The 20,209-nt window shown below is 43.1% G+C and overlaps 1 protein-coding gene across 4 annotated transcripts in view; it reads right to left on the minus strand.

Moving 5' to 3' along the window:
- Positions 1-12,718, minus strand: part of smyd4 (SET and MYND domain containing 4) — a 21,201-nt gene extending 8,483 nt beyond the window's left edge. For 2 of the 4 annotated variants that reach the window (XM_052529098.1, XM_052529097.1), the window contains exons 1-4: positions 9,779-10,141; positions 7,197-7,341; positions 3,524-3,613; positions 958-2,062 (exon numbers count right to left, since the gene is read on the minus strand). In XM_052529098.1, coding sequence (XP_052385058.1) covers positions 958-2,062; positions 3,524-3,613; positions 7,197-7,341; positions 9,779-9,912 — 1,474 coding nt within the window. In that variant the 5' untranslated portion in view covers positions 9,913-10,141. Of the gene's footprint in view, positions 1-957; positions 2,063-3,523; positions 3,614-7,196; positions 7,342-9,778; positions 10,143-12,480 lie in introns of those variants that run through there. The other 2 variants (XM_052529099.1, XM_052529100.1) reach the window with 2 other exon arrangements.
- Between the last annotated feature and the right edge of the window lie 7,491 nt (positions 12,719-20,209).

Consider the following 20,209-nt stretch of genomic DNA (forward strand, 5'->3'; position numbering starts at 1 on the left):
CAACTCAAGATATATAAACCTGTTTTTCCTCAAAGTTGCCGTGGGGGTTGCCGTAGGGGTTGCCGTGGGGGTTGCCGTGGGGGTTGCCATGGGGGAAGACGTGGGGGAAGCCACCGGGTCTACTTACATCAGTATATACGTAACAACCTAAACATTACGAAACTTCTATCAGAACAACGACCACACCGGTCACGTCGCGGACGCCAGCGTTGCAAATTAAATTTAAACAGACATGTTTTTATTCAAATATTGCACCCACACTGCGATGCGCTAAAATAGAAGTCATTTCTATTTCTGACACTGAGCAAGTCCTGCCTCTCCCATCTCCTCATTGGTTATACCCACGTGGGTGACTGAAAGATGAACTGAGTTCGGTCGGTCGTCATGGTAACTATGAGATGCCAATCGCCATGTAAAGTCAAAAGAAGAAAAAGCCTGGAAGGAGGAGAGATGACTAGAAACGATTCGGTTGGCCGTTTTATGTGTGGATTAATTGTCGGAGTAGAGGACCTTGTGCATTTCAGGTAAAATAACAACAACGTTTATATCCCAGGACAAATTAGCTAGCAAATGCAAAAAAGCTAGCAAGTGCAAGCTAACTAGCTAAACTGCCATAAATGTTTAATGCTTTTCGACCTGTCCCCAAATTAATATAATAATATCATTGGTTCAGAGTTGGTTTTGATATTTTAACCTGAGTGTCGTGATCGCGTTTGGTGTGTTTATATAGGGGGGGGACAAATCCATTTGAGCACGATAGTGCACCCAGTTTGGGTGTCAGAATTTAATTGCTAATTTGCTAGGTGAGGCTAACACCCTCTCATTGACCTCCATACAAAAGAATACAAAAGAAATCTCCAGTCGGTCTGCTTCACACTTTATTCTTGTGAGGACAGATTTTGGGGTGGAGTCAGGCCTCTCAGTTCACCTCTTCCTCTCTGACTGACTCACACTCACCTGTGTCTCTGAGCAGGCTCACTGCCTGGGCATTACATCTCAGCTGCAGCATGTGCCTCAGAGCTACACTTCCCAACAGGCTTAGCTCCGGAGCCCAGCCCTCTCCCTCCTCGGGGGCCCGAGATTGGTTACTGCACGTCATGCTTTCTGAGGCTCCTCCCCTCTCCCAGGACACAGGTGGAGGTCCCGCCTGGCGCAGCCGCAGGTAGAGCGTTGCTATGGTGACAGAGTACAAGAAGCGCAGGCTGGGGGCGTGGCCATTCAGGTGAGGCAGCAGGTGGTAGACGTTCAGGTAGGAATCACCATGGTAATAAGCAGAGGGGTCGTTGACCTCCGGCTCAGTTGATGTGGCGTCACTGGAGCCAGAATTCTTCATCTTTGGGCGGATCTTTTCTGTGATTGGCTTAGAACTGGAATTCTTGGAGCTAATCTTCTCTCTGATTAGTTTAGAATCGTTATCCACGTCTCTGATTGGTTCCCGTGCCCTCAGTACCTCCTTCACCCCCGCTTTTAACGCCACCCTCAGCGCCAGCTGTGACATCACTCCCGCAGTACTCAGCTCGGCTCCGATTGGACACTCCCAGCGATGATGCCACTCCCACGCGCCCCTCCGACACCCCTCTGAGCAGTAGCGGGCGTAGCTGCACCCCTCACATGGCACAGGGCTCACCGTCTCCCCCAAACACTGATGACAGTACCTCACCTCGGTCCCAAACACTCCTCCTGCTTCCTCCGTCTCCTCTCTTCTCCCTCCCCCCATCCCTGCTATTAGCACACAGCTGTAAGCCCTGTCCTCCAATATCTCCTCTCCGGCCGCGATTCCCTTGGTGGCCACCAGGTGTCGCCCTTTTTCAGGGCTGAAGCACACGGACAAACGAGGGGAGAGAGCACTCCCATTCTGCTGCTGGGAGTTTGGGGACTTTGGGTTGGTCCTGCTACACACCCCCTCTGCCTGGTGCCCTGCCCCCTGCTTGGTGGCGGTGGTTATCTCCTCTGTCCCGTTGGGGAAGTGGTTGAGGCACTGTGCCTGTCTGTCCTGTAGTTTGTGCTTCAGGTGACTTGGGTAGCCATGGTTCAGGGCTCGGTCGATGTCCTCGAGGCACTCCTGAGGAGAAGAAATACAAGTCAAAAAATACAAAGATGGAACACACACACACACACACACACACACACACACACACACACACACACACACACACACACACACACACACACACACACACACACACACACACACCTCAAAAAACAATATCTGAAATGGAAAGGTAAGCAGTGTAATAATGAAGATGATATCAACTAGTGAGAAGACTGGACGGAAGATATAAACTAGTGAGAAGACTGGACGGAAGACAAACTAGTGAGAAGACTGGACGGAAGACAAACTAGTGAGAAGACTGGACGGAAGACAAACTAGTGAGAAGACTGGATGGAAGACAAACTAGTGAGAAGACTGGACGGAAGATATAAACTAGTGAGAAGACTGTAAGGAAGACAAACTAGTGAGAAGACTGGACGGAAGACAAACTAGTGAGAAGACTGGACGGAAGACAAACTAGTGAGAAGACTGGACAGAAGACAAACTAGTGAGAAGACTGGACGGAAGACAAACTAGTGAGAAGACTGGACGGAAGACAAACTAGTGAGAAGACTGGACGGAAGACAAACTAGTGAGAAGACTGGACGGAAGACAAACTAGTGAGAAGACTGGACAGAAGACAAACTAGTGAGAAGACTGGACGGAAGACAAACTAGTGAGAAGACTGGACGGAAGATATAAACTAGTGAGAAGACTGTAAGGAAGACAAACTAGTGAGAAGACTGGACGGAAGACAAACTAGTGAGAAGACTGGACGGAAGACAAACTAGTGAGAAGACTGGACAGAAGACAAACTAGTGAGAAGACTGGACGGAAGACAAACTAGTGAGAAGACTGGACGGAAGATATAAACTAGTGAGAAGACTGGACGGAAGACAAATTAGTGAGAAGACTGGACGGAAGACAAACTAGTGAGAAGACTGGACGGAAGACAAACTAGTGAGAAGACTGGACGGAAGATATAAACTAGTGAGAAGACTGGACGGAAGACAAACTAGTGAGAAGACTGGACGGAAGACAAACTAGTGAGAAGACTGGACGGAAGATATAAACTAGTGAGAAGACTGGACGGAAGATATAAACTAGTGAGAAGACTGGACGGAAGACAAACTAGTGAGAAGACTGGACGGAAGACAAACTAGTGAGAAGACTGGACGGAAGACAAACTAGTGAGAAGACTGGACGGAAGACAAACTAGTGAGAAGACTGGACGGAAGACAAACTAGTGAGAAGACTGGACGGAAGACAAACTAGTGAGAAGACTGGACGGAAGATATAAACTAGTGAGAAGACTGGACGGAAGACAAACTAGTGAGAAGACTGGACGGAAGACAAACTAGTGAGAAGACTGGACGGAAGACAAACTAGTGAGAAGACTGGACGGAAGACAAACTAGTGAGAAGACTGGACGGAAGACAAACTAGTGAGAAGACTAGTGAGAAGTACTCTTGTTCACCATGTTCCACTCACCCTGTAGCGCTGGAGGTGGAATAGCGCTGCAGAACGGTTGGCATAGCACAGAGAGAGCTGCTCCGAGCTCAGAGACGCATAACACACACCCTGCAGGAGAGAGGGGGAGACAGGGAGGAGAGAGAGGGAGGAGAGAGAGGGAGGAGACAGGGAGTGGAGAGGGGGGAGACAGGGAGTGGAGAGGGGGGAGCCAGGGAGGAGAAAGACAGGGAGTGGAGAGGGGGGAGACAGGGAGGAGAGAGGGGGGTGGAGAGAGGGGGGAGTGGAGAGAGGGGGAGACAGGGAGTGGAGAGAGGGGGAGTGGAGAGAGGGAGTGGAGAGAGGGGGGAGTGGAGAGGGGGAGTGGAGAGAGGGGGGAGACAGGGAGTGGAGAGAGGGGGACAGGGAGGAGAGAGAGGGGGGGAGACAGGGAGGAGAGAGGGGGAGTGGGGGGGGAGTGGAGAGAGGGGGAGTGGAGAGAGGGGGAGACAGGGAGTGGAGAGAGGGGGAGTGGAGAGAGGGGGAGTGGAGAGAGGGGGAGACAGGGAGTGGAGAGAGGGGGAGTGGAGAGAGGGGGAGTGGAGAGAGGGGGAGACAGGGAGTGAAGAGAGGGAGGAGACAGGGAGTGGAGAGGGGGGAGTGGAGAGAGGGGGAGACAGGGAGTGGAGAGGGGGAGGGGGAGACAGGGAGGAGAGAGAGGGGGAGACAGGGAGTGGAGAGGGGGAGGGGAGGAGAGGGGGGACAGGGAGGAGAGAGAGGGGGAGACAGGGAGGAGAGAGGGGGACAGGGAGGAGAGAGGGGGAGACAGGGAGGAGAGAGGGGGAGACAGGGAGTGGAGAGAGGGGGAGACAGGGAGTGGAGAGAGGGGGGAGACAGGGAGTGGAGAGAGGGGGGAGACAGGGAGTGGAGAGAGGGGGGAGACAGGGAGTGGAGAGAGGGGGAGACAGGGAGTAGAGAGGGGGAGACAGGGAGTGGAGAGAGGGGGAGACAGGGAGGAGAGAGGGGGAGACAGGGAGGAGAGAGGGGGAGACAGGGAGGAGAGAGAGGGGAGACAGGGAGTGGAGAGAGGGGGAGACAGGGAGGAGAGAGGGGGGAGACAGGGAGGAGAGAGAGGGGGAGACAGGGAGTGGAGAGAGGGGGAGACAGGGAGTGGAGAGAGGGGGGGGGAGACAGGGAGGAGAGAGAGGGGGGAGACAGGGAGAGAGCATTCTTTTTTAAGGGGGTAGATCCGTTTTAATATTGCAGATAGATAGTAGCTTCCATCAACATAATTGTCTGCATCATTTCCCCCATATATTATGGGGTAAATATAAAAATATATATATTACACACAAAGGTTTGGGGTCAGTTGTTGGTGGCAAGTTTGATCCATTAAAATAACATCAAATTGATCAGAAATACAGTGTAGACATTGTAATGTTGTAAATGACTATTGTAGCTGGAAACGGCTGATTTTTTAATGGAATATCTACAGAGGCCCATTTTCAGCAACCATCACTCCTGTGTTCCAATGGCACGTTGTGTTAGCTAATCCAAGTTTATCATTTTAAAAGGCTAATTGATCATTAGAAAAACGCTTTTGCAATTATGTTAAAACAGCTGAAAACTGTCGTTCTGATTAAAGAAGCAATAAAACTGGCCTTCTGTCGACTTGTTGAGTATCTGGAGCATCAGCATTTGTGGGTTCGATTACAGACTCAAAATGGACAGAAACAAATAACTTTCTTCTGAAACTCGTCAGTCTATTCTTGTTCTGAAAACTGACGAGAATAGCCTTCAAGAAACTGAAGATCTCGTACAACACTCCCTTCACAGAACAGCACAAACTGGCTCTAACCAGAATAGAAAGAGGAGTGGTGCACAACTGAGTACATTAGAGTGAGACTGGTGTTGAGACTGGTGTTTTGTGGGTTTAATGAAGCTGCCAGTTGAGGACTTGTGAGGTGTCTGTTTCCATCCCGGACGGCCTCTTCACTGTTGACTTTGAGACTGGAGTCAAAAACAAGGACATTTCTCAGTGACTCCAAACTTTGTACCCAGACTATTCACACCACTGCTAGTCTCTGTTATCATCTGTGCATAGGCACTTTAATAACTCGACCTACATATTACCTCGACACATTGACTCTGTACCGGTACCCCCTGTATATAGCCTCCACATTGACTCTGTACCGTAACACCCTGTATGTAGCCTCCACACTGACTCTGTACCGGTACCCCCTGTATATAGCCTCCACATTGACTCTGTACCGTTACCCCTGTATATAGCCTCCACATTGACTCTGTACCGGTACCCCCTGTATATAGTCTCCACATTGACTCTGTACCGGTACCCCCTGTATATAGCCTCCACATTGACTCTGTACCGTAATACCCTGTATATAGCCTCCACATTGACTCTGTACCGTAACACCCTGTATATAGCCTCCACATTGACTCTGTACCGGTACCCCCCTGTATATAGCCTCCACATTGACTCTGTACCGTAATACCCTGTATATAGTCTCCACATTGACTGTACCGGTACCCCCTGTATATAGCCTCCACATTGACTCTGTACCGGTACCCCCTGTATATAGCCTCCACATTGACTCTGTACCGTAACACCCTGTATGTAGCCTCCACACTGACTCTGTACCGGTACCCCCTGTATATAGCCTCCACATTGACTCTGTACCGTAATACCCTGTATATAGCCTCCACATTGACTCTGTACCGGTACCCCCTGTATATATCCTCCACATTGACTCTGTACCGTAATACCCTGTATATAGCCTCCACATTGACTCTGTACCGTAACACCCTGTATATAGCCTCCACATTGACTCTGTACCGGTACCCCTGTATATAGCCTCCACATTGACTCTGTACTGGTACCCCCTGTATATAGCCTCCACATTGACTCTGTACTGGTACACCCTGTATATAGCCTCCACATTGACTCTGTACCGTAACACCCTGTATATAGCCTCCACATTGACTTTGTACCAGTACCCCTGTATATAGCCTCCACATTGACTCTGTACCGTAATACCCTGTATATAGCCTCCACATTGACTCTGTACCGGTACCCCTGTATATAGCCTCCACATTGACTCTGTACTGGTACCCCCTGTATAAAGCCTCCACATTGACTCTGTACCGGTACACCCTGTATATAGCCTCCCTGTATATATATATATTGTATAACTGATAGGGTCAGTTTGTTATATCTGGAGTCCTCCTGTCCTATTCGGTGTCCTGTGTGAATTTAAGTGTGCTCTCTCTAATTCTCTCTTTCTTTCTCTCTCTCTCTCTCGGAGGACCTGAGCCCTAGGACCATGCCCCAGGATTACCTGACATGATGACTCCTTGCTGTCCCCAGTCCACCTGACTGTGCTGCTGCTCCAGTTTCAACTGTTCTGCCTTATTATTATTCGACCATGCTGGTCATTTATGAACATTTGAACATCTTGGCCATGTTCTGTTATAATCTCCCTACCGGCACAGCCAGAAGAGGACTGGCCACCCCACATAGCCTGGTTCCTCTCTAGGTTTCTTCCTAGGTTTTGGCCTTTCTAGGGAGTTTTTCCTAGCCACCGTGCTTCTACACCTGCATTGCTTGCTGTTTGGGGTTTTAGGCTGGGTTTCTGTACAGCACTTTGAGATATCAGCTGATGTACGAAGGGCTATATAAATACATTTGATTTGTTACCTGTGAGTAGTGCAGGACAGCAGCAGTGTAGTCCCTGGTTTTAAAGCTGGAGTTGCCCTCCTTCCGGCATCTGGCAGCTCTCTCCAGGTCCTTCTGGACAGGATCGTCCTTGGAAATGCCCGACAGAAAGTCCACGTCCTCTTGGCTGAAAGACAGTCAATGAAAAAGGGTGTCGTTGGACCCCATGTTTTCCACGTGTTTGACACCAACAAACCCGTTCCAGACATTATTATAAACCCCTCAGCAGCCTCCTTGTAACAGTAACAGTATAACTGTAGACCGTCCCCTCGCCCATACCCGGGCGCGAACCAGGGACCCTCTGCACACATCAACAACAGTCACCCACGAAGCATCGTTACCCATCGCTCCACAAAAGCCGCGGCCCTTGCAGAGCAAGGGGAACTACTACTTCAAGGTCTCAGAGCAAGTGACGTCACCGATTGAAACGCTATTTAGCGCGAACCACCGCTAACTAAGCTAGCCGTTTCACATCCGTTACACCAGCACCACCGCTAACTAAGCTAGCCGTTTCACATCCGTTACACCAGCACCACCGCTAACTAAGCTAGCCGTTTCACATCCGTTACACCAGCACCACCGCTAACTAAGCTAGCCGTTTCACATCCGTTACACCAGCACCACCGCTAACTAAGCTAGCCGTTTCACATCCGTTACACCAGCACCACCGCTAACTAAGCTAGCCGTTTCACATCCGTTACACCAGCACCACCGCTAACTAAGCTAGCCGTTTCACATCCGTTACATCAGCACCACCGCTAACTAAGCTAGCCGTTTCACATCCGTTACACCAGCACCACCGCTAACTAAGCTAGCCGTTTCACATCCGTTACACCAGCACCACCGCTAACTAAGCTAGCCGTTTCACATCCGTTACACCAGCACCACCGCTAACTAAGCTAGCCGTTTCACATCCGTTACACCAGCACCACCGCTAACTAAGCTAGCCGTTTCACATCCGTTACACCAGCACCACCGCTAACTAAGCTAGCCGTTTCACATCCGTTACACTACAGTAAGTGTACTTTTTTTGGGGGGGGGGGGATTCTTTGTCACTGATTAAAGGGCCATATGTTTGAAAAGTCATATTGTGGTGATGCTAAACTAAAAACACAGCGACGGGATTGTAGTTCACGTGTGATAGTCCTGGGCAAAGTTCATGGCTGGACACTTAGGGAGAAGGGTCATAGCTAGAAGGGATCCAACACACCATACAGCAAACCCTTTCCTAACTTTAACCTACTTCTCTTAACCTGCTGCGCAAGTTCTCCAAACTCGCTGCCTAAATTAATTCTCCAAACTCGCTGCCTAAATTAATTATCCTAACTCGCTGCCTAAATTAATTCTCCTAACTCACTGCCTGTGTTAATTCTGCTAACCTGCTGCCTGTGTTAATTCTCCTAAACCTGCTGCCTGTGTTAATTCTCCTAAACCTGCTGCCTGTGTTAATTCTACTAACCTGCTGCCTGTGTTAATTCTACTAACCTGCTGCCTGTGTTAATTCTACTAAACCTGCTGCCTGTGTTAATTATCCTAACCTGCTGCCTGTGTTAATTCTCCTAACCTGCTGCCTGTGTTAATTCTCCTAACCTGCTGCCTGTGTTAATTCTCCTAACCTGCTGCCTGTGTTAATTCTCCTAAACCTGCTGCCTGTGTTAATTCTCCTAAACCTGCTGCCTGTGTTAATTCTCCTAAACCTGCTGCCTGTGTTAATTCTCCTAAACCTGCTGCCTGTGTTAATTCTCCTAAACCTGCTGCCTGTGTTAATTCTCCTAAACCTGCTGCCTGTGTTAATTCTCCTAAACCTGCTGCCTGTGTTAATTCTCCTAACCTGCTGCCTGTGTTAATTCTCCTAACCTGCTGCCTGTGTTAATTCTCCTAAACCTGCTGCCTGTGTTAATTCTCCTAAACCTGCTGCCTGTGTTAATTCTCCTAACCTGCTGCCTGTGTTAATTCTCCTAACGTGCTGCCTGTGTTAATTCTCCTAAACCTGCTGCCTGTGTTAATTCTACTAAATGGGTTGACTGTGTTAATTCTCCTAAACCTGCTGCCTGTGTTAATTCTCCTAACCTGCTGCCTGAGTTAATTCTACTAAACCTGCTGCCTGTGTTAATTCTCCTAAACCTGCTGCCTGTGTTAATTCTACTAAACCTGCTGCCTGTGTTAATTCTCCTAAACCGGCTGCCTGTGTTAATTCTCCTAACCTGCTGCCTGTGTTAATTCTCCTAACCTGCTGCCTGTGTTAATACTCCTAACCTGCTGCCTGTGTTAATACTCCTAAACCGGCTGCCTGTGTTAATTATCCTAAACCTGCTGCCTGTGTTAATTCTCCTAAACCGGCTGCCTGTGTTAATTCTCCTAACCTGCTGCCTGTGTTAATTCTCCTAACCTGCTGCCTGTGTTAATTCTCCTAACCTGCTGGTAAATTCCCCGAACCTTTCCCGAAACAAAAACAGGATTCCTTCAAGCCATGGTCTGGAAGAAAGTAGAATGCCGCCTGGTGTTATTTTGCTAGCCAATGACATGCTGTATGCTAGAGAGACGTGCACGTATTGGCTACTCACATTACTTGAGACAGGCCAAAATCAAAGACCTCATCTATGTCCAACAGGGACGAGAAGCATTTCTTCTCATCAAGAGTGAGTCGGCTCCACTTCTGTTCAACATGCTTTTGCCACTCGACACACGGCAGGTCCATTCTGTGAAACTAACGTTACACTGTAGTTGGAGAGAAACTCATGTCCGCTTCGGTGGTATTTGCAGAAACTGCGTATCCATTTTGGTTATACAGACTGCTAGATCTCAATGTGAAAATTGGTAGTTGAGGCTCAAAATCAGCGCGCAGTTTCTCTTCTAACGGCAGTCAACGAGAATCCGGAAGTCGCGATGTGACGACGTCACCGAAATTGAAAGCTCTCTCATGGATTCTGCACACCGCGCCACGCACCGCAAGACCGGAAAATGAACTAAAGTTCCATGAAATCAGTGACATTAACGGATCCGAATCGGTTTCCACTAGTTATCACAGCCACAAAGTTATATCATAACATTTCAGAAAACAGAAATGATATGTTTGGTCTTCATTTAAGGTTAGGATTAGTCATAAGGTTAGCAGTGTGGATAAGGGTAGGGTTCGTTTTTAAAATAAAATTTTAAGAAGATACAATTTAGAAATAGGCAGGCATTATGACTTTGTGCCTGTGGTAACTACTGAAGACTCCAAATATTAATGTCTATGGTCCAAATCGCGCAAAAAGCTTCAAAATAAAAGTAATCCGTTTGCTTACTTTGAACACAACAGGCCACAATTTGTAGTATATTGTTTCTGCTTCAAAGATGTGTTCTGTTTATCTGATCCTACCCTCCTATTTTCATGCAATTTTAGGAGGTACTGAGACTTATTGTTGAGTTGTGGGGTTATTTGGTTGGCTACCGACTTGCCCTGGCTATTGATACAGAGATGTCTTTGCATCAGTGTTATTTCAAATAAAATAAAAAATTACATAGCTGCTGCCCACTCTACTCATTGATATGGAGGGAGACTTAATGTTGAACACTAAAGATATGATCGACATGTTCGAACTACGCATTACATTGCCTCAAGCGCAATTTCATATTCTGAGGTCTCTAGCCCACAGATACTGGTTCAGACCAGTCATGAGGTCTATAAAACCCGCAGATACTGGTTCAGACCATTTACGAGGTCTATAAAACCCACAGATACTGGTTCAGACCAGTCATGAGGTCTCTAAAACCCACAGATACTGGTTCAGACCAGTCATGAGGTCTCTAACACACAGATACTGGTTCAGACCAGTCATGAGGTCTCTAGTATACAGATACTGGTTCAGACCAGTCATGAGGTCTCTAACACACAGATACTGGTTCAGACCAGTCATGAGGTCTCTAACACACAGATACTGGTTCAGACCATTCATGAGGTCTCTAACACACAGATACTGGTTCAGACCAGTCATGAGGTCTCTAACACACAGATACTGGTTCAGACCAGTCATGAGGTCTCTAACACACAGATACTGGTTCAGACCAGTCATGAGGTCTCTAACACACAGATACTGGCTCAGACCAGTCATGAGGTCTCTAACACACAGATACTGGCTCAGACCAGTCATGAGGTCTCTAACACACAGATACTGGCTCAGACCAGTCATGAGGTCTCTAACACACAGATACTGGCTCAGACCAGTCATGAGGTCTCTAACACACAGATACTGGTTCAGACCAGTCATGAGGTCTCTAACACACAGATACTGGTTCAGACCAGTCATGAGGTCTCTAACACACAGATACCGGTTCAGACCAATCAGTGCTTTCAGGGTGTGTTCATTGTCATTGTCATAGGGACAACTGCAAATAATACTTCAATGTACATTTAGGCCTAATTAAAAATACTACCGTGTTTGTTGATCAATTGATACATTTAAATAATAGTTACTGTAGTAGGCTATAGTTACTATAGTAACTATTATTTAAAGGTATCAATTGATCAACAAACACGGTTTAGCCTGCGCATCATTTAGGCCTAAACTCATTGCCTCATTGCTAAAACCTCTTCTTATGTTTGTACATTCCTTGGGATCTTCTCTTTCACTGTGGCCAGTTGGGTCTTCATTTCCCCCGACATTAATTCTCTATGCTGTAGGCCTGTTTTACAGTCAGCAATTAGCAAGACTGATTATTTCCCCCTAAATAGGCCATTAGGCATAGTATAAAACAATTATCAAAATGAATGTCCTGTAGCTTTTGTAGCCTATAGCTTTTCCAGGGATTTTTTTTTTATGAGAAGAGGAATGGCCAATTTGGGAGAGGCTTGAGGAATGACTTATTGCTGAGAGGCTTGTTGTACCCTATAGCCTGTTGGGAACGGGAACAGCTGGAAGAGAGGCTAGTGATGTGAAGCAGAAGTAAGAAGATAAATACACTGTTAGCTAGATATTAGGACATTCATTAGATAAATACAGTATTAGCTAGATATTAGGATATTCATTAGATAAATACAGTATTAGCTAGATATTAGGACATTCATTAGACAAATACAGTATTAGCTAGATATTAGGACATTCATGAGATAAATACAGTATTAGCTAGATATTAGGACATTCATGAGATAAATACAGTATTAGCTAGATATTAGGACATTCATTAGATAAATACAGTATTAGCTAGATATTAGGACATTCATTAGATAAATATTAGGGCTATAGGCTAAATATTCACCTGTCAAAGTGCAAGAAAAATAACTAACCAGATTATGAAATGGCAGGTCTTTAGTGCTTTCCTCCAGGCCATTTAATCAAAGCTCCGCTATAATCAAATTCAACTGTGTTAGTCACATGCTTCGTAAACAACAGGTGTAGGCTAACAGTGAAATGCATATTTATAGGCCCTCATCAACAATGCAGAATACATTTTTTAAATAGTAGGGGTAGTAGGAGGTAACTACCCGTAATTCACATAAAGACCACAAGATGGCACCAAATTATTTCCCCAACACTTTCTCTGTCTGTCACTGTTTTCTTGCCGAACAAAAGATGGTATCGTGTCATCACAACTTAACCATTTTGTGATAAAGTTCATCAAAACATTTTTTATTTTTTTATTTTTTAGAAAAGGTTGTAGATATAGAATAGTTATTTTTTTTTAGAAAAGGTTGTAGATATAATCCAAATGAAGTTAGATTTTCTTTTTTTAATATACAAGTAAGGAAAGCCTTAAAGATAAATCATACACGTGTTTAGAGAGAAATATTTTGATATTTTTTTTTGTAAATTAGTAATATGTTGGATGCGTGTGATGGGGGCAGTTTCGAAGGTCCAGAAAGGTATATTTGTAAGACCAGTGATGAATGTGTAAATCGGGAGGTGCCACAATAAAAAGTGAACACGAGAAGGTGGTGGGAGAGTTCTGAGGTACCGGAACGAATGCGTAGAAGAATAGAAAACAACGTATATAATAAAGAATTGCTCGCATTTGCATAGTGGCATAGAGCAGTAGAGTAGAGGCACGTACAGAAGTTGCACACATTTGGGAACATTTTTAGTAAGCCTAGTGTCCGGGTAAAACGTGTCTTTTAAAAATGCATTTCATGCAATTCTACATGACTGGAGACTTCGGCAGAGTCTATTTTAACGATCATTAACAAATGATCGAAATGACAGGCTACTTTGACACTGACAAACTGAGAACCTGAGCTAAAAAGAAAAAACGACCTTTGTCTGGAGTCCATCAATAGCCTGTAGGCCTCGGTGTGTGTGGAGAAACACTACAATATGAGGAGGAAATGATAGTCCCTAAAACCTTTCCTGTTTCACTGACTCACCTAATGACGCGCAGCTCACTCGCTGATGGCTGATGCGCTCCGCCAAAAAACTATCTATTGTTTTATATTGTAAAACAATATTTGGAAGTTGATCAAATATGTTGGTAGACTACAGCATAGCGTCTTCACTTTTCAACAGGAGTCATTTGATTTCCAACTTGTCTTTTTCCTCGATTGTAATTGAAATATTTCGAAAGGCCTGTTTGGTCTGCATGCGGTTTGTTCACGCACAGATTTGCCGCGCGTTCCCGATTGATGGCTGTTCCTTGTTATTGGGCGAACAATCCACAGCTCGGTTATTTTCAAAAAGTAGCTATTGATCCGCTGTCGCTAAATTATAGGCCTTCTCGTGGTGTAATAGGCTGTTCTGGGTGATTTAATTTCTTTCTGAACAGACAGCAGTAATTATATAACGTTGGCAAATGTATTTCAATTCATCAGGGGTGCTGCAGTTCCTTCAGAACCCTTCGGCTGATTCTATAAGGAAATATAATCCATGATTCTATAAGGAAATAGAATCCATGATTCTATAAGGAAATATAATCCATGATTCTATAAGGAAATAGAATCCATGATTCTATAAGGAAATATAATCCATGATTCTATAAGGAAATAGAATCCATGATTCTATAAATCGATGATTCTATAAGGAAATAGAATCGATGATTCTATAAGGAAATAGAATCCATGATTCTATAAGGAAATAGAATCGATGATTCTATAAGGAAATAGAATCGATGATTCTATTAGGAAATAGAATCCATGATTCTATAAATCGATGATTCTATAAGGAAATAGAATAGATGATTCTATAAGGAAATAGAATCGATGATTCTATAAGGAAATAGAATCGATGATTCTATTAGGAAATAGAATCCATGATTCTATAAGGAAATAGAATCGATAATTCTATAAATCGATGATTCTATAAGGAAATAGAATCGATGATTCTATAAGGAAATAGAATCCATGATTCTATAAATCGATGATTCTATAAGGAAATAGAATCAATGATTCTATAAGGAAATATAATCGATGATTCTATTAGGAAATAGAATCCATGATTCTATAAGGAAATAGAATCGATAATTCTATAAATCGATGATTCTATAAGGAAATAGAATCGATGATTCTATAAGGAAATAGAATCGATGATTCTATTAGGAAATAGAATCCATGATTCTATAAATCGATGATTCTATAAGGAAATATAATCCATGATTCTATAAGGAAATAGAATCGATGATTCTATAAGGAAATAGAATCCATGATTCTATAAGGAGGAAATAGAATCCATGATTCTATAAATCGATGATTCTATAAGGAAATATAATCCATGATTCTATAAGGAAATAGAATCCATGATTCTATAAGGAAATATAATCCATGATTCTATAAGGAAATATAATCCATGATTCTATAAATCGATGATTCTATAAGGAAATAGAATCCATGATTCTATAAGGAAATATAATCCATGATTCTATAAGGAAATAGAATCCATGATTCTATAAGGAAATATAATCCATGATTCTATAAATCGATGATTCTATAAGGAAATAGAATCCATGATTCTATAAGGAAATATAATCCATGATTCTATAAATCGATGATTCTATAAGGAAATAGAATCCATGATTCTATAAGGAAATATAATCCATGATTCTATAAGGAAATAGAATCCATGATTCTATAAGGAAATATAATCCATGATTCTATAAATCGATGATTCTATAAGGAAATAGAATCCATGATTCTATAAGGAAATAGAATCCATGATTCTATAAGGAAATATAATCCATGATTCTATAAGGAAATAGAATCCATGAATCTATAAGGAAATATAATCCATGATTCTATAAATCGATGATTCTATAAGGAAATAGAATCGATGATTCTATAAGGAAATAGAATCGATGATTCTATTAGGAAATAGAATCCATGATTCTATAAATCGATGATTCTATAAGGAAATAGAATCCATGATTCTATAAGGAAATAGAATCCATGATTCTATAAGGAAATATAATCCATGATTCTATAAGGAAATAGAATCCATGATTCTATAAGGAAATAGAATCCATGATTCTATAAGGAAATAGAATCCATGATTCTATAAATCGATGATTCTATAAGGAAATAGAATCCATGATTCTATAAATCGATGATTCTATAAGGAAATAGAATCCATGATTCTATAAATCGATGATTCTATAAGGAAATATAATCCATGATTCTATAAGGAAATAGAATCGATGATTCTATAAGGAAATAGAATCGATGATTCTATAAGGAAATAGAATCGATGATTCTATTAGGAAATAGAATCCATGATTCTATAAATCGATGATTCTATAAGGAAATAGAATCGATGACTCTATAAATCGATGGTTCTATAAGGAAATAGAATCAATGATTCTATAAATCGATGGTTCTATAAGGAAATAGAATCAATGATTCTATAAGGAAAAAGATGAAGTGCAACTGGAGAGATGACAGTTGTTCATGTCTATCAGAGCAGAGAGATGAGAGTTGCAGGCTCATGTCTATCAGAGCAGAGAGATGAGAGTTGCAGGCTCATGTCTATCAGAGCAGAGAGATGAGAGTTGTTCATGTCTATCAGAGCAGAGAGATGAGAGTTGCAGGCTCATGTCTATCAGAGCAGAGAGATGAGAGTTGTTCATGTCTATCAGAGCGGAGAGATGACAGTTGCAGGCTCATGTCTATCAGAGCAGAGAGATGAGAGTTGCAGGCTCATGTCTATCAGAACAGAGAGATGACAGTTGCAGGCTCATGTCTATCAGAGCAGAGAGATGAGAGTTGCAGGCTCATGTCTATCAGAACAGAGATATGAGAGTTGTTCATGTCTATCAGAACAGAGAGATGATAGTTGCAGGCTCATGTCTATCAGAACAGAGAGATGAGAGTTGCAGGCTCATGTCTATCAGAACAGAGAGATGAGAGTTGTTCATGTCTATCAGAACAGAGAGATGAGAGTTGCAGGCTCATGTCTATCAGAACAGAGAGATGAGAGTTGTTCATGTCTATCAGAACAGAGAGATGATAGTTGCAGGCTCATGTCTATCAGAACAGAGAGATGAGAGTTGTAGGCTCATGTCTATCAGAACAGAGAGATGAGAGTTGTTCATGTCTATCAGAACAGAGAGATGAGAGTTGCAGGCTCATGTCTATCAGAACAGAGAGATGAGAGTTGTTCATGTCTATCAGAACAGAGAGATGATAGTTGCAGGCTCATGTCTATCAGAGCAGAGAGGGAGAGAGATCATAGAAAGTCAATTTCATTCTAGTTATGTAAGAGATATAGCTGTCTGTTTGAACTACTGTCAGACAGGTCGGAAACACATCCTTACCCCACAAGACATGCCACCAGAGGTCTCTGCCACAGTCCTGAACAGACTTTGGGAGGCGCACAGCTACTATGTAGAGCCATGACCACATGGAACTCTATTCCACAGTACTACATAGAGCCATAACTACATGGAACTATCCCACAGTACTACATAGAGCCATGACTACATGGAACTCTATTCCACAGTACTACATAGAGCCATGACTACATGGAACTCTATTCCACAGTACTACATAGAGCCACGACTACATGGAACTCTATTCCACAGTACTACATAGAGCCACGACTACATGGAACTCTATTCCACAGTACTACATAGAGCCATGACTACATGGAACTCTATTCCACAGTACTACATAGAGCCATAACTACATGGAACTCTATTCCACAGTACTACATAGAGCCATGACTACATGGAACTCTATTCCACAGTACTACATAGAGCCATAACTACATGGAACTCTATTCCACAGTACTACATAGAGCCATGACTACATGGAACTCTATTCCACAGTACTACATAGAGCCATGACTACATGGAACTCTATTCCACAGTACTACATAGAGCCATGACTACATGGAACTTTATTCCACAGTACTACATAGAGCCATGACTACATGGAACTCTATTCCACAGTACTACATAGAGTCATGACTACATGGAACTCTATTCCACAGTACTACATAGAGCCATGACTACATGGAACTCTATTCCACAGTACTACATAGAGCCATAACTACATGGAACTCTATTCCACAGTACTACATAGAGCCATGACTACATGGAACTCTTTTCCTCAGTACTACATAGAGCCATAACTACATGGAACTCTATTCCACATCAGGTAACTGATGCAGAAGTACAATCAGATTTAAAAAACAGATAAAAATACACCATATGGAACAGCAGGGACTGTGAAGAGACACAAACATAAGCATAGACACATACATACAAACACACGATAATCTATGCACTATACACACACGTACAAATTGATTTTGGTGTTGTAGAGAAGTGTTAGTAGACTAGGGGCCTGAGGTCACACACTTAATGTGTTGTGAAAGTATTGTAATGTTTTTTCGAATTTTAGAAAAAATAAATTTAAAAAAGTAGGATGCATGAATACACAACACCAAACAATACATTAATTACAATATAACGGTGAGAAATGGAGCTATGGCATAAAGGGACGACAAGAGGCAAGCCATCATTTTGATGAAGACATTAATGAGCAGGACTGACGTAGTCAATATAAGTATTTGTTCAGCACTTTTGAAATGTACAGCGACAGAATTCAGAACATGGGCCATTCTTACAGTGTACTCCCTGTACACCAAGTCAGACCGTAGGATAAATAAAGGGGGCATGTAGCAGACAATGAAAGCTTTTACAATATTCAATGATTACATTTCTCGAAAACAGGCTATCGGCTTCATGTGCACCACCAGGTGAAGGACCACCAGGTGAAGGACCACCAGGTGAAGGACCACCAGGTGAAGGACCACCAGGTGAAGGACCACCGGGTCCTTCTGTAGCTCAGTTGGTAGAGCATGGCGCTTGTAACGCCAGGGTAGTGGGTTCGATTCCCGGGACCACCCATACGTAGAATGTATGCACACATGACTGTAAGTCGCTTTGGATAAAAGCGTCTGCTAAATGGCATATATTATTATTATTATTATATTATATTATTATTATATTATAGGTCAAAAGAGTAGGCGAAATTAAGAGGGGAAAATAGACCAAATTATTAGGGTGAGGCACATCGGCTACTAACAGCTGACTACACAACATACACTTAGTATTACTTTCTTAGCTAGAGTATATATATCAACTTGGCATGGCCAATGTTGAATGTTTATCATTTTAAACTTGTAAAAGAGACCCTTAATCCCAGACTTGGGACCACACAGCCACTCCACTGAATGGCAGGCTAATGATTGCTTTGCAATGCTTTCAATTAGCCACGGATTCCTTCCAAACCACTCATTGTTGAATTTGTGGTTTCCAACTTGTTGTGTAATGTTTATGTCCAATGGCTGTTTTACGTTACGTTTTATCCATAATTCTTCTTCATTATTTCTCCACATGTGACAAGGATTAAACAGGATTTGCCAGTAGAGTATTAATGATGACTGCTAGCTAAGATTTTGAAAGTATGATGTTGACATGCTCAGTCCAATCAAAGCTATAGTAGATATAATATGATTTGACGTCATTTTATCTGTGGCCAATGACCTTGAGCCTTCTTGGATGGGCACTTCTAATGTAACTCTATGGCAGCACCCAACGGGCTTGAATTTTCGAGCTCTACCCTTACACTTGGCGGGGTGACGTAGTGTCCCCATGACTGACAAAACACTGAGCCAATCACGGCACAACTAGAGAACATTACCAACCCCTACCCTCCGTATTTTCCCCTGGCTGCCCCACCACCACCACAGAAAGCACTGAGCTAGGCTGAAACACCTGCATTTGGATCTGGCTTACTTAAGAAAACAAAAAAGAGACCATGTATTTATGCTTCTTTATTAACTCAATGATTTAAAACATTTTTTTTTTACATTGTTTGCAAACTGATATGTGACACGTATTAATGCCAAAATAAAATGCAAAACAGGCAAGTCAAAAATGTGGGCCTCTGCCACTGTTTTGGAGGCTATAGACTGCCTACAGATTTCTCAACATTTTGTTTTCCTTATTGTGATAGGCTCATGTTTAACCATTACAATAACAGGGGAGGTTAGCATTTTATATCATAACCCCAAGACATGCTAACCTCTCACCATTACAATAACAGGGGAGGTTAGCATTTTATATCATAACCCATAAGACATGCTAACCTCTCACCATTACAATAACAGGGGAGGTTAGCATTTTATATCATAACCCCAAGACATGCTAACCTCTCACCATTACAATAACAGGGGAGGTTAGCATTTTATATCATAACCCATAAGACATGCTAACCTCTCACCATTACAATAACAGGGGAGGTTAGCATTTTATATCATAACCCATAAGACATGCTAACCTCTCACCATTACAATAACAGGGGAGGTTAGCATTTTATATCATAACCCCAAGACATGCTAACCTCTCACCATTACAATAACAGGGAGGTTAGCATTTTATATCATAACCCATAAGACATGCTAACCTCTCACCATTACAATAACAGGGGAGGTTAGCATTTTATATCATAACCCATAAGACATGCTAACCTCTCACCATTACAATAACAGGGGAGGTTAGCATTTTATATCATAACCCATAAGACATGC

Source organism: Oncorhynchus keta, chromosome 11 (assembly GCF_023373465.1).
Source record: "Oncorhynchus keta strain PuntledgeMale-10-30-2019 chromosome 11, Oket_V2, whole genome shotgun sequence".
NCBI lineage: Eukaryota > Metazoa > Chordata > Actinopteri > Salmoniformes > Salmonidae > Oncorhynchus > Oncorhynchus keta.